Source organism: Phoenix dactylifera, chromosome 11, assembly GCF_009389715.1.
Source record: "Phoenix dactylifera cultivar Barhee BC4 chromosome 11, palm_55x_up_171113_PBpolish2nd_filt_p, whole genome shotgun sequence".
NCBI classification, from domain to species: Eukaryota; Viridiplantae; Streptophyta; class Magnoliopsida; order Arecales; family Arecaceae; genus Phoenix; species Phoenix dactylifera.
In genome coordinates this window covers 14,286,524-14,301,459 of record NC_052402.1, presented here as the reverse complement: position 1 = coordinate 14,301,459, position 14,936 = coordinate 14,286,524, and the positions used below count along the sequence as shown (strand labels likewise).

At 44.0% G+C, this 14,936-nt stretch overlaps 1 protein-coding gene across 1 annotated transcript; it reads right to left on the bottom strand.

Moving 5' to 3' along the window:
* Positions 1 to 128: 128 nt before the first annotated feature.
* Positions 129 to 11,602, bottom strand: LOC103715138 (pentatricopeptide repeat-containing protein At1g60770-like). Its single transcript, XM_008802673.4, is given in 4 exon segments — positions 129 to 1,587; positions 11,284 to 11,340; positions 11,342 to 11,463; positions 11,466 to 11,602. Coding segments are annotated over 4 exon segments (1,458 nt in total). The 5' UTR covers positions 11,500 to 11,602; the 3' UTR covers positions 129 to 342.
* Positions 11,603 to 14,936: the final 3,334 nt, after the last annotated feature.

The following is a 14,936-nucleotide window of genomic DNA, read 5'->3' as shown; positions in this document are numbered from 1 at the left end:
AGACAGATCTATTCTCTCTTATGGTGTGTCGAAACTATCTTCATCAACAGCCTACAACTTAGATGTAAAGTTGTAAACCTTCTCATCATCATGACGAGATATTCCAGGAATGTGTACCGTAGACAAACTTAATAAGAGCTGCGAGACATTGTTCTATTACAAGTTCGTACCAATGTGTATACAATCTATGAGAACTCACAACTGGAAATTTGAACCGGATACAACATCACACAAAAATAGCGATTGGGAAAAGCTTATTTTAGGTCAAAATGAATATACCTCAAAATAATCAGTTGCTAAGTTGGAAAAATGTAGCACCATCAACTTTATATTAAGAAAGAATCATTCAACGCACAGAGTGTCAAGCAATTTTTCAGTGGCTTCACTCACAACCACATTCTCCATCTTCAAACGCCTCCGCATCCCTGGGCTGTTCTTCCCAGCTGCAACATAAGTCCTTATGAGGGCTTCAAATACCTCTGCTCCCAGATCATAGTCCACTTTCTGGAGAAGCTCAATGAATTTTTCAGCACCTGCAACATCCTTCTTCTCCTCAAAGTACGCCATTATAGCCCGGATCACTACAAGCGGTGGGACCCAAATCCTACCATGGCTTCTTCCCTTCTTAATTGCACGGTCAGCACACCAGTGCACCATTTTCATATCACCTTTATTCAGATAATATTCCATGAAGATCTCCCATGTTTTGGCATTAAGTCTCGCCCCTCGCATCTTGGCATGCTTCTTAACAGCTTCAGCCTTATCTAACATGCCCTCTTTAGCATAAGCCCTAATCATCGCATTTGCTACCCGGATATCATATGTTGCGCACTTGGATTTCCAATCCTTAAAACATTCTTCAGCACCTGGCAAGTCCTTCAAATTCACCAGCACCTGAATCATATTCAGATAGCTTACATTTGCGATCTTAGGATGTGCCAACTTCAGAGAGCGCCAGATGCGGTGCACTTCAACTAGATTTCCAGTTCGGCCATACAATGTGATCAAGAACTGATAGGCTCCAAGATCATCATCCGTCTTTCTTTTCTCTAGTTCTTTGAGAGCTCCTTCTGCCTTCTGAAACATGCCAGCATCTACATAAATGGATGCCAGATTACTATAAGTCGTCCAATCAGCAGTAACTCGCCCATTCCTTTTCATCTCTTCTATCACTCTTTCAACACCAAAGATGTCATTGATGGCAGCTAGAGCCCTCATCCAGACATTGTAAGTATAACAATCCAGCAAAACATCATTAGTCTTCATCTCTTGTATAATAGTAGGAACCTTTTCTGGTTGGTTGATTTTACTGTAGAGCGTCATCAAGCTGTTATAGGCCATAGGACTCGAGGTAAACTTCAGCTCCTTCATTTTTTCCATAAGGGCCTCAGCCTTGTCAGTCATTAACTCCTTGCAGTAGCAGTTGAGGAGCGCACCATATGTAAGGTGATTTTTAGCAGTCTCTGGGAGATTGATGAAGTAATCTTCAGCAGAAGCAATGCCTCTGGCTTTGGCTACAAGATCCAGACGTATAGCTTGATCGCTGACAGTTAAGTTCATCCCTCTTCTGGCCATGGTTTCTGAAAGCTGCATCAAGAAAGATCATAAAAATTTTGTGAACAAATGGGACATCGCAGCAACTTCTCCTTTGGCTATAATTTTCTTTTCATATTTATCTCTATACTATGTTCGGTGCGCTATAAGGGCAGAAGTTGCAGCCAAGTTACATGCAAGCAAGCAAATTAGAACTAAAAAATTCATGTAGCATGAATATATCTCAGATATAAATCACATTATCATTCGTAGGATGCCTTATGAGAACAAAACTAAGTGAATATTTGTCAACACCATAGAGTGGTTGGTAGAGCTGAAAATCTGCTAACATAGATTGATGGTATTATACGAAACTTCTTTTTTTTTTTTTTTTGCTTTGGCAGGTTCTTCATATAATACGTATACGAATACACCTAATAAAATCAAAATATTTCTTCTTCAAACACGGAGTTCTATACTATATAAGGGCATGTTATAGGAGCTTCAGAATCCATGTTCAGATAATGAGCCAATCAAATTGCAAGGAAGAATATAGTAACAAGAATAAACTAATAATGCATGACAAGGCAGAATAGCAATCCTATTCTCAACATCCTCCCCAATGCAGACACTTCACAAATAACACTAGTTTCATATATTTGACCCTATTCTCTAAATATCTTTTTATTCTTGAAAGACTGAAATGACATCCTCATCATTGGAATGTAGCACTATCAAACCAAGAGGTCATGCCCTTTTATCAACCAGGGTGCAATCTATGAATGTGTACCTTAACAAAGAAAAGATAGAAAACAAAAAATGATGGCAGATGTAAAATTACTTGAATATCTGGTGCATTATTTGTTAATTATTTATGTGTTGTTTATTTTATCTGGCTTAACCATGTTTTATGATTACTGCCATACATTTCCAACTAGGGCATCACATATCATTGCATTCCTGATCTCACTTCATGATGCTTTGATGTATATTAGTAATGAATCAAGACTACTCCTGGTTGAAATCATTCTAGTTTTATAATATTTTAATAAAAAATGTACCCTGTGTTTCTCAAAATGTGATTCCCTCAAAAAGAATGACTTCTTAAATTAGAGGATACAGTCTATCTTTCCTTTTCAAATCACTCTCAACATTTTGAAAAGGATCGAATAGTTACTTCTCCCAAAGGACCTTAGAAGCTCAATTATGGACTTTAGATAACCTGTTTAATCTCAGTAAGAGTATTGAACTTATAAGCCTCAAAATAACTCTTCAAGTTTACATACAAACAACAAGAATAAGATTCTTGATCCCTGCTAGTATCATCCAAGTCCTGTCTTCCTGTGTCACTATCCCAGAGGACACCAAGCGTACACATACAACATTTGCAACAGATGTCATTGATTTTGTAACTTAAAAGCATTGGTAAGTTGAATCAGCATACGTGTAAGAGTTTAACCTTTTCTACTAGTTCATTCATAGTCACACTGTCACGCCCCCGAACCCATCACCCGGGTCCGGCACGCGACCGGCCGCATGATCCCTAGAGCAATGCCCTAAAGATCATGCAAGGCCTAAGATAAACAACAATTCCAATAATTCCAATAATTCCAATAAATGCCAAAATCAATAATTAATGGAATTCAATCAGATCCAACCAAAATGTACTGAATGATTACATAAATTCAAATGTCCATAAATAAGAGATAAATTGACTTCTAACTATCTAGCAGTCTGACTCAGATCGAGCTCACTTCTTGTCCCATCCGACAGATTCTACGAATCCAGTGCCTCTGAAAAAAAATGGAAGTGTAGTATGAGCTTTTCCAGCCCAGTAAGAATCCCAACAGCCACACACAACAAAATCATAAAATAATCAAGTATCAAAATATACATATCATTTCATCATTTCAAAAGCTCAACAAACAACAAATATATGTAATCAGTACATATACACCAATCCTTTTTCACATTATGTGATCCATTCCCGTATTACTCAGATTCCAAGTTTTCAAACTTTTCATTTCTGGCGTTGGACTAACCAAGATCATGTCCCAGTCCAAGACTGCACAAATCCCACGCATAAGCTCGTGGCAGCTATCCCACGCGTAAGCCCGTGGAGGCTATCCCACGCATCAGCTCGTGGCCGCTATCCTACGCATAAGCTCGTAGAGGCTATCCCACGCGTAAGCCCGTGGAGGCTATCCCACGCATCAGCTCGTGGCCGCTATCCGTAAGCCCGTGGAGGCTATCCCACGCATCAGCTCGTGGCCGCTATCCGTAAGCCCGTGGAGGCTATCCCACGCGTAAGCCCGTAAAGGCTATCCCACGCATCAGCTCGTGGCCGCTATCCGTAAGCCCGTAGAGGCTATCCCACGCATCAGCTCGTGGCCGCTATCTCATGACAAGGTTAGTCCAACCCATATTACATGTCTAGTTTTACATGTTCAATCACATTCCCATCACATCACATATTTTCATAAATTTTCAAAAAATATGTTATTTCTTCCCAAATGAATTTATCTCAATATATTCATTAAAACAACATGCACGCCTCATAGGTGCCGCATCAACACATAAACAATAACAACATAATAATGAAAATATGTTGATAAACATTCATCTCATATGTGTCATATCAGCTCACAAGCAATAACAACACAACCGTAAAATAAATCCAACGATAAATCAATATATGCATAGAAGTGCTCAGATGTAGGAATTCTTACAGAGATTGTAGACTGTCACAATTACAGATCCGGATCACAACTACGAGCTGGGGGTGCTGAGTCCCCTGATCAAAATCTCCTGGCACCGCCGACTCTTCCTCTACAACATCAATTATAAATCACAACTAAATTATTTAATATTTAATTATTCCAAACCATAATTGATATTTACTATGGGGTCCATAACCAGATCCCCAAACATCTCAATCTCTCCAAGTCTAGGGCAGTCGGGGTGGCCCGACTCCCACCCTTGTACCACCGACCCATGTCGTCGCCAGCCGTGGCCGCTGCCACGCCGGCGACGATGGCCGGTCCCGATGAAAAGACCAAAAGAAGGGTGGATGATAGAGAAGGGTTCTTCCTCCACCTCTTTGGTCCAAGGGCAACAGCCGGGGTGGCTGTGCCCTCACCTTCCCCACCCTCGGCCACCATTGGCCGAACCATCGCCGGCCGCCCCTGCTGCAGTCACCGGCGATGGTGGCCGCCAAGAGAAAGAGAGAAGAAGAAGTCTCTTCCTCTTCTTCTTCTTTTCCTTCTCCTCTTATTATTATTATTATTATTATATTCTTATTTTCCCTCCTCCTTTTTCTTCTTCTTCTTCTTCTTCTCCTTCTTCTTCTTTCCAACCGACACAGACCCCTCCCCCTTCCTCCATTTCTTCCACGGAATGGTCACCGTGATGGTGGCTCGGCCCCCAACCGACGACACCCAGCCGCCGTCACCGCCGCGGTGGCCAACCGACGAGGGGAAGAGGAGGAGAGGATGGAATCCCGAGGAAGAAGACCTCGGATCCACCCTCCCTCATCACATACATAACCTAGAAAACCCTCTCTGACCCCCCTCACAGATCCAACCAACTCCAACCGCCATGAATCCCGGCCATCTCGGCGGCCGGCGGCGGCCAAAAACCGGAAAGAAGAGGCCGAAACAGGGGTACCCTGTTTCGGACCCTTTTTCCGACGATCCGCCGGCCAAAATCCCATCCACACGACCCAAAAAAACAAGCAAATGATACGCAAGGAAAGATCCACGCTTACCTCAGTCCGATGAGTGCTCCGGCGGCCTTTCCGGTGAGGAATCGGAGGAAGAAATCCATGAGCACACACACGGGTCCAAAGCTTTTTCTCCCGTTTGCGGGAGGTCTTCACCGAAGAAAACTTCCTCCGTGGCCGGCCGGATCTCGGTCTCCTCTCCGACGATCAACCCCTCCGGCGACCAACCTCTCCCGGACGTCGCCGCCGCCGCTCTCCCCCCTTCCCTTTTTTTTTTTTTTGTGTGTGTTTCTTCTCCCACGATCGTGCCCTAGGCACGATCGTATATGGTGGATGGGCCCGGTCTTTTCGGGCCGGCCCGTCCACCTCTCTCTTTTTTTTTTTTTTTTTTTTTTTTCTGGGTATCACATACTCTCCCCCTTAAAAAAAATTTCGTCCTCGAAATTAACTTACTTGAAGCCTCAAACTTTAAAAATATGCATCCGTTATATCATCCCCGAGACCTCAAGTAGTCTCCCTCTCGGAGTACCTACTCACAAGATTTTGACATACAAAAATCATAGCATCTCAAAACTTGATCCTTTCTATTTACCACACGTAGTAAGTTATTTTGGTATCCTTCAAAAGAATTCCAAACTCCCAACCTTGGATTAAAATGCCATAATTATATCCCAAGAAATTAATTTCTCTTGATTCTACACAGAGATCATAATTGACTTGACAGAAATAGGAGAATCTTTAGTATCAAATGCTCTTAATATTCTATAATCATTTTTCTTTTCTTTCTCCCACATCATTCCAACAAATAAGAGATCCATAGAATCAACAACATTCTCCTGAAACTAACTTAAGTATTTCATCATAATGCCTTTTAGATCAAATATTAATGATCTTAACCAGTTTCAAAATAAGTCAAACCACCACACTTCCGCTGCACACTCTGATTTAATTCATTTAATTCTTTAAAGTCACAAAATGATTTCTGACTAAAGTATCACTTTGCATTGAGACTAAGAAACTCCAAATTTCAAATTTCCAAGTAGAACTAGAGCAAAACCTCTAGATCTTTTTGTCCTCAATTTATATAGAGTGTACATACCATAACTAACCCCCGATCCTTTAGTCAAGTTTAAGGTCACTAATGTGATCTCCACAACCTTCTTAGAATCCAAAAATATCTAGATTTAATTTAAAATAAGTTAACCGTGGATTTCCTCAGCATTTAATTAAACAATCTACGTTGATCTTCTTTCCAAAAGATTTACTTCAAATTCAATAGTTTAGAAGTCATTGAGCCAATACACTAGAATTTAACTCGATCGATCTCCAGATCTTCCTTCACCAAGATTCTTAACATCCATCAACGATGCTATATATGATAATTCATGTAAGCATCTCATAACCGAAGTCTCAACTCAATATGACATTTATTAGTGGCTTCATCAACAATGACAAAAGATCCCTGCTCAAATCTTAAACCTAAGCTTGAGTTTTAAAATTAACACATCAAATAGTCTTCTACAATTATAAGTAAAATCCAGTAGCTCAATCCAAACATGAGAATTCAAATAATTAGAATTCTCCCATCAATATGCATACTCTATGCCTCAAAATAATCAAATACATCCATAGGAACTAGACCCTATTTGCAATATCCCACATGCCAACACCAGATATAATCCACATACATTTTCAACTTCGAAAAACGTTCCTTTCAATATTATGAAATCTCCTTAGCTCACTCCAATGCTATGGAAGACCTGCGTACTAATCTCACTCTAATAATTAGCAGCAAAACCAAAAGTATGATCACATCAAAACCCACATCAAATTTGAACTTTCAAATCATTTAAATAATATCTGAACATGTATACTCGATATACCATTGTTGACCTACACTTATCTTAGGTCAAACCTCTCTTATCATGATCAAAGACAATTTATACTTTCCTTCCGTATGCATCGAAAACCAAACCGATGCATACATTTTATCACAATGCCCAGTGATCTTACAGCTTAAGCACTGAATTTAATTATCATGTCCAAAGTGATCATAACCTTAAGCTATGATATATTTCTGTCACGATCCCTAGTGATCTTAAACATATGCTCAGATTCCAACTGGTCACATTTTCCAATAATCTTAAACCTCAAACTTTAATGCCACTAAGGCCACAGTCCCTAGTGGTCCTTAAACCTTAGATTATAATATCATTCTTGTTACAATCTCAAGTGATTATAACCAAATCTCTGATAATTTTTCTATCATAATTCTCCAATGATACTCACCTGAACATAAACCCTAGATCCTTAACCTTAAGCTCTGATACCACTCTGTCACGCCCCCGAACCCATCACCCGGGTCCGGCACGCGACCGGCCGCATGATCTCCTAGAGCAATGCCCTAAAGATCATGCAAGGCCTAAGATAAACAACATTCCAATAATTCCAATAATTCCAATAAATGCCAAAATCAATATTAATGGAATTCAATCAGATCCAACCAAAATGTACTGAATGATTACATAAATTCAAATGTCCATAAATAAGAGATAAATTGACTTCTAACTATCTAGCAGTCTGACTCAGATCGAGCTCACTTCTTGTCCCATCCGACAGATTCTACCGAATCCAGTGCCTCTGAAAAAAAATGGAAGTGTAGTATGAGCTTTTCCAGCCCAGTTAAGAATCCCAACAGCCACACACAACAAATCATAAAATAATCAAGTATTCAAAATATACATATCATTTCATCATTTCAAAAGCTCAACCAAACAACAAATATATGTAATCAGTACATATACACCAATCCTTTTTCACATTATGTGATCCATTCCCGTATTACTCAGATTCCAAGTTTTCAAACTTTTCATTTCTGGCGTTGGACTAACCAAGATCATGTCCCAGTCCAAGACTGCACACAATCCCCACGCATAAGCTCGTGGCAGCTATCCCACGCGTAAGCCCGTGGAGGCTATCCCACGCATCAGCTCGTGGCCGCTATCCTACGCATAAGCTCGTAGAGGCTATCCCACGCGTAAGCCCGTGGAGGCTATCCACGCATCAGCTCGTGGCCGCTATCCGTAAGCCCGTGGAGGCTATCCCACGCATCAGCTCGTCGGCCGCTATTCCGTAAGCCCGTGGAGGCCTATCCCACGCGTAAGCCCGTAAAAGGCTATCCCACGCATCAGCTCGTGGCCGCTATCCGTAAAGCCCCGTAGAGGCTATCCCACGGCATCAGCTCGTGGCGCCTATCTCATGACAAGGTTAGTCCAACCCATATTACATGTCTAGTTTTACATGTTCAATCACATTCCCATCACATCACATATTTTCATAAAATTTTCAAAAAATATGTTATTTCTCCCAAATGAATTTATCTCAATATATTCATTAAAACAACATGCACGCCTCATAGGTGCCGCATCAACACATTAAACAATAACAACATAATAATGAAAATATGTTGATAAACATTCATCTCATATGTGTCATATCAGCTCACAAGCAATAACAACACAACCGTAAAATAAATCCAACGAATAATCAATATATGCATAGAAGTGCTCAGATGTAGGGATCTACAGATGATTGGTAGACTGTCACAATTACAGATCCGGATCACAACTACGAGCTGGGTGCTGAGTCCCCTGATCAAAATCTCCTGGCACCGGCCGACTCTTCCTCTACAACATCAATTATAAATCACAACTAATTATTATATATTTAATTATTCCAAACCATAATTGATATTTACTATGGGGGTCACATAACCAGATCCCCAAACATCTCAATCTCTCCAAGTCCTAGGGCAGTCGGGGTGGCCCGACTCCCACCCTTGTACCACCGACCCATGTCGTCGCCAGCCGTGGCCCGCTGCCACGCCGGCGACGATGGCCGTCCCGATGAAAAGACCAAAAGAAGGGTGGATGATAGAGAAGGGTTCTTCCTCCACCTCTTTGGCCAAGGGCAACAGCCGGGGTGGCTGTGCCCTCACCTTCCCCACCCTCGGCCACCATTGGCCCGAACCATCGCCGGCCGCCCCTGCTGCAGTCACCGGCGATGGTGGCCGGCCAAGAGAAAGAGAGAAGAAGAAGTCTCTTCCTCTTCTTCTTCTTTTCCTTCTCCTCTTATTATTATTATTATTATTATATTCTTATTTCCCTCCTCCTTTTTCTTCTTCTTCTTCTTCTTCTCCTTCTTCTTCTTTTCCAACCGACACAGACCCCTCCCCCTTCCTCCATTTCTTCCACGGAATGGTCCACCGTGATGGTGGCTCGGCCCCCAACCGACGACACCCAGCCGCCGTCACCCGCCGCCGGTGGCCAACCGACGAGGGGAAGAGGAGGAGAGGATGGAATCCCGAGGAAGAAGACCTCGGATCCACCCTCCCTCATCACATACATAACCTAGAAAACCCTCTCTGACCCCCCTCACAGATCCAACCAACTCCAACCGCCATGAATTCCCGACCATCTCGGCGGCCGGCGGCGGCCAAAAATCGGAAAGAAGAGGCCGAAACAGGGGTACCCTGTTTTCGGACCCTTTTTCCGACGATCCGCCGGCCAAAATCCCATCCACACGACCCAAAAAAAACAAGCAAATGATACGCAAGGGAAAGATCACGCTTACCTCAGTCCGATGAGTGCTCCGGCGGCCTTTCCGGTGAGGAATCGGAGGAAGAAATCCATGAGCACACACACGGGTCCAAAGCTTTTTCTCCCGTTTGCGGGAGGTCTTCACCGAAGAAAACTTCCTCCGTGGCCGGCCGGATCTCGGTCTCCTCTCCGACGATCAACCCCTCCGGCGACCAACCTCTCCCCGGACGCCGCCGCCGCCGCTCCCCCCTTCCCTTTTTTTTTTTTTTTTTGTGTGTGGTTTCTTCTCCCACGATCGTGCCCTAGGCACGATCGTATATGGTGGATGGGCCCGGTCTTTTCGGGCCGGCCCGTCCACCTCTCTCTTTTTTTTTTTTTTTTTTTTTCCTGGGTATCACATAGGTGTGAGGCCCAATAGTCCCCACATCGGAAAGACTCGTTCCGAGCCTGGGCATATGAGGCGGGTTGTCTCCTAATCCTGCAGACTGCGTTTGGGTGGAAAACAAAACCGGGAGGGGTTGAAGGACGCTTGCGTGAAGCCCCAGACCGGACAATATCTGGCAGGGGAGCCCCGTGTTCCCCCTCATGTGGCCCCCACGTGGGCACTAGGTGCCTCACGTGCCTCGCAGAGGCGGGGGCGTGACATTTGGTATCAGAGCCGAGGACCGACTCTTGTCCGATGGTGGGAAGGGTGTGAGGCCCAATAGTCCCACATCGGAAAGACTCGTTCCAAGAGCCTGGGCATATGAGGCGGGTGTCTCCTATCCTGCAGACGCGTTTTGGGTGGAAAACAAAACCGGGGAGGGGTGAAGGACGCTTGCGTGAAGCCCCAGAACCCGGACAATATCTGGCAGGGGAGCCCCGTGGTCCCCCCTCATGTGGCCCCCACGTGGGCACTAGGTGCCCTCACGTGCCTCGCAGAGGCGGGGGCGTGACACACACACTCATCACTCCTTAAACAAGGCCAATGTTGTACACTTATAGTGCCAAATCAAGGAAAGCAATCCATGGTAAATGTCACCCATTCATAACTTTATCCACCGCCTCAAGAATGCGACAAATGACCCATCATCATCTAATCATTGAGCAGCACCTCACTAGTAGCTCAGTATAATACTAAACACGTGGTCCATGCGCTCAATTTATTACTAACAGGATTAGTATTACAGCACAAAGCATCTTCATTACATTGAATTTAATCTCTAGCCAAGCAGTAACATGACGAAGATCCAGTCATTTCCACAAACACTTAGCATACAAAAAAAGTGAGGGTTCCAACGGATTAGATATTAAACTCAACACAAAGTCCCTACTATGAAAACTTGGTCATTTAAAAGAACAGGGCGCATAAATTTGATCTCAGAAGCAAATGGGGCAGAAAGAGGGGAAAAAAAAGAACGAAAAGAGCGAGAGAGGAGGAAAGGAGGAGACCTTGAGAGCGGGACGGAAGCGCTTGCGGTCGCGGAGCTTGCGGATGGTGACGCCTACCTTCCCATTTGAAGACGCGTTTGCGGCTCTTGAGGAAGTCGTCGAGCTCCCGCCGGACGCTCGCCGTAGAGCTTCCCCTCCCGGCAAGAGCCTCTTGTAACAGCGCCTCCTCCAGGTACTGCTCGACCGCTTCGCCACCAACTTCGTCCGCGTCGCCATCGGAAGCGCCTCCTTTCGCTTTCCGCCATTCTCTCTCCCCTCGGCACCAGGGTTTTGGGAGCGAAAGGGTTCTGCTGGACCGGCACCGGTCCGGTCCGGCTTGTTTTGGACTCTCATAGTTCAAAACCGAACCGATAAAATAAACCTAGCTCCGTGAATGCTTGGTTTTCCCGGCCCTAACTACTGGCTCGGATACGCCTCGCTCAGGCATCCTTCTTCAAAAAATAGATCGACTCCGCAGAAAATAGATTTTAGCAACTCAAGTTTACTAATGCTTTCTCACAAAATAAATTTAGTAACGTATAAAATATTTTACTAGACTTATGCTATTGTTCTTACAAAATCTTACCGCCGGTTTATTGTGAGGCCCAATAGTCCCACATCGGAAAGACTCGTTCCAGAGCCTGGGTATATGAGGCGGGGTCTCCAAATCCCGCAGACGCGTTTTGGGTGGAAAACAAAATCGGGAAGGGGTGAAGGACGCTTGCGTGAAAGCCCAGGAAACCGGATCATATATCTGGCAGGGGTGAAGGACGCTTCATGAAGCCCCGAAACCGGACAATATCTGGCAGGGGAGCCTCGTGTTTCCCCTCTCATGTGGCTCCCCACGTGGGCACTAGGTGCCTCACGTGCTCCGCGGAAGCGGTGCGTGACATTTGGTATCAGAGCTGAGGACGGCTCTTGTCCGATGGTGGGAAGGGTGTGAGGCCAATAGTCCACATCGGAAAGACTCGTTCCAGAGCCTGGCATATGAGGCGGGTGTCTCCTAATCCTGCAGACGCGTTTTGGGTGGAAAATAAAACCGGGGAGGGGTGAAGGATGCTTGCGTGAAGCCCAGACCGGACAATATCTGGCAGGGGAGCCCCGTGGTCCCCTCCTCATGTGACTCCCACGTGGGCATAGGTGCCTCACGTGCCTCGCAGAGGCGGGGGCGTAACATTGTATCAGAGCCGAGGACGAGCTCTTGTCCGATGGTTGGAAGGGCTGTGAGGCCCCCTAATCCCACATCGGAAGACTCGTTCCAGAGCCTGGGCATATGAGGCGGGTGTCTCCAAATCCCTGCAGACACATTTTGGGTGGAAACAAAACCGGGAAGAAGTGAAGGACGCTTGCGTGAAGCCCCGAAACCGGACAATATCTGCGCAGGGGAGCCTCGTGTTTCTCCTCTCATGTGGCCTCCCGTGGCACTAGGTGCCCTCACGTGCTCCGCGGAAAGGCGGGGGCGTGACAGTTATGATTTCTTAAGCGGCAAATATGGTAAATATGCAATTCTCCACAACTAGTTAAGCAAATCCAATACTCTATTTATGACATGTATAAGATAGCTATCTATTGTGCAATAAATTTATTTACATGTGAACTCACTCTTGCTAATTTAAAATTTAAAATATTTATTTTTTTGTTATTTTGTTTTATCTTTATAATTTGAGCTTTCTTAAGAAATACTTATCTTATTTGCAGTCCATTTCACCTGCTTAGCTTTCTCTCATTTTAAAACTAATAATTAATGAATCTACTAGTTTTTTTTTTCTTCTATAGTTATAATATATTGTCACGCCCCGGATCCGGATCCGTGACACGGCCGTGCTATTGCCGACTACTACCCGCAATAGCACGCAGCCTCATACCTGGGTAATAGGGTAGTCAAACCAACCCGAATCTTTTCATATGAAAGCATTCTTAGTACAACATGCTGGTCAGTACCCAGTACAGAGCTTCTACATAGTTTATGTACACAAAAGTATACTTGGCTTTACCCCAGAAGCCCTGATACCAAATTAACGTGTCCTCTGGCAGCTATCAGTGGTGAGGATCTGAAAAGAAAAAGTAAATGAACGGATATGAGCTACACGGCTCAGTAAGTAATCATACATAATCTTACCGGATCGAACATAACGGTAACCATGTTTATGCAGGGTTTGAGAAGCTGACAAGCGTATTATCTCACAATTTATCATGGCAAAATATGTATGCTTGGAAAACAAAGCAGTATTTTCAGTCAAACAGAATTTTCATACAATGTATGCTTTGGCGAGGCACGTTCATAAATGTCACAGTCCGCCTTCGCAGGGCACGTGACTATCGGGCCTACATGAGGGGGAAAACACGGGGCTCCCCTGCCAGATGTTGGCCGGTTCCGGGGCTTCACGCAAGCGTCCTTCACCCCTCACCGATTTTGCTTCTCCCCAAAAAACATCTGCAGGATTTGGAGCACCCGCCTCATATACCCAATCTCTTGAAACGAGCCTCATGATCATGCTTCAAATATCATTTTCATAAAGTATGCAATTTAAACAAAGCAGTATTGCAAATCACAAATTTTCAATAAACATGCACATGAAACCGTGCCCCCGGCATACCGTGGTCATGCTCTTAAATGCTACTGCGAAGTCTTCTTGGCCACTGGCGGGACCGGCTCAGTTATTAGGCGGCCACTGGCGGGGCTGGCTCAGTCATTCTCGGCCACTGGCAAGGCCGGCTCAGTTACATTGGGTCAGTAGCTCTTAAGAGTTCATAAATAATGCTCCGTATAGGTAGTACCTCATAAGATGCTACGGCGAATTCTTTAATGGTCACTGGCGGGGCCTGCTCAGTTATTAGTCGGCACTGGCGGGGCTGGCTCAGTCATTATCGGCCACTGGCAAGGCCGGCTCAGTTGCATTCGGCCCGTAGCATTAGTAGTTCTTAGGTACCCCTTACAAGCAATATGCAGCTAGAGCAAATCATTATTACTCTTTACACTCATGCTAAGAAAAATCATAACATGGAACTCCATTCATTTTGCATGTATCACAAGAGCTATGAAAACATAATATGTGCACAACTATGAATCATGTGACTGACATGTACCACTCATGTTCATATTTCATAACTCATATCTTAGCATGTAACGTAATCCCAGTATTTTGTAGGCATAACGGAATATAAAACATATATCATCATATCTTGTGTAACTAGAGCATGTCAGATACACATATCGTTCTTAGCTACAGTACATGCATAACATGTTAAATTTCATGTATGATCCATAAAGATTAGGGCAGGTTACTTACATTCTTCACTAATCATGCATACAATTCAAATTGTATAAAAACACTGGTTCATCTTATAAAATGTAATACAGGATCCTACGATAAGATTAAGGCAGATTACTTACCTCAATTTGCTTTCCAAATTGCTCAAGTCCAGGTGATAGATCCTTAATCACCTAAAATCATGTCATAATAACAATATGTTATTTCCTTTTCTTTTCTTTTCTTTTTTTTTTCTTTTTCTTTTTCTTTCTCCCTCTTTTTCTTTTCTTTTCTTTTTTTTTTCTTCTCTTTTCCAGAGCCTTCCCGACTCTTCACTCCCTCCACTCTTCACCCTTTCTCCTCCTCTCTTCTCCCGACGAAGGCAGGACGGCGAGCGGAGGGGAGGACGGCGAGCGGAGGCGT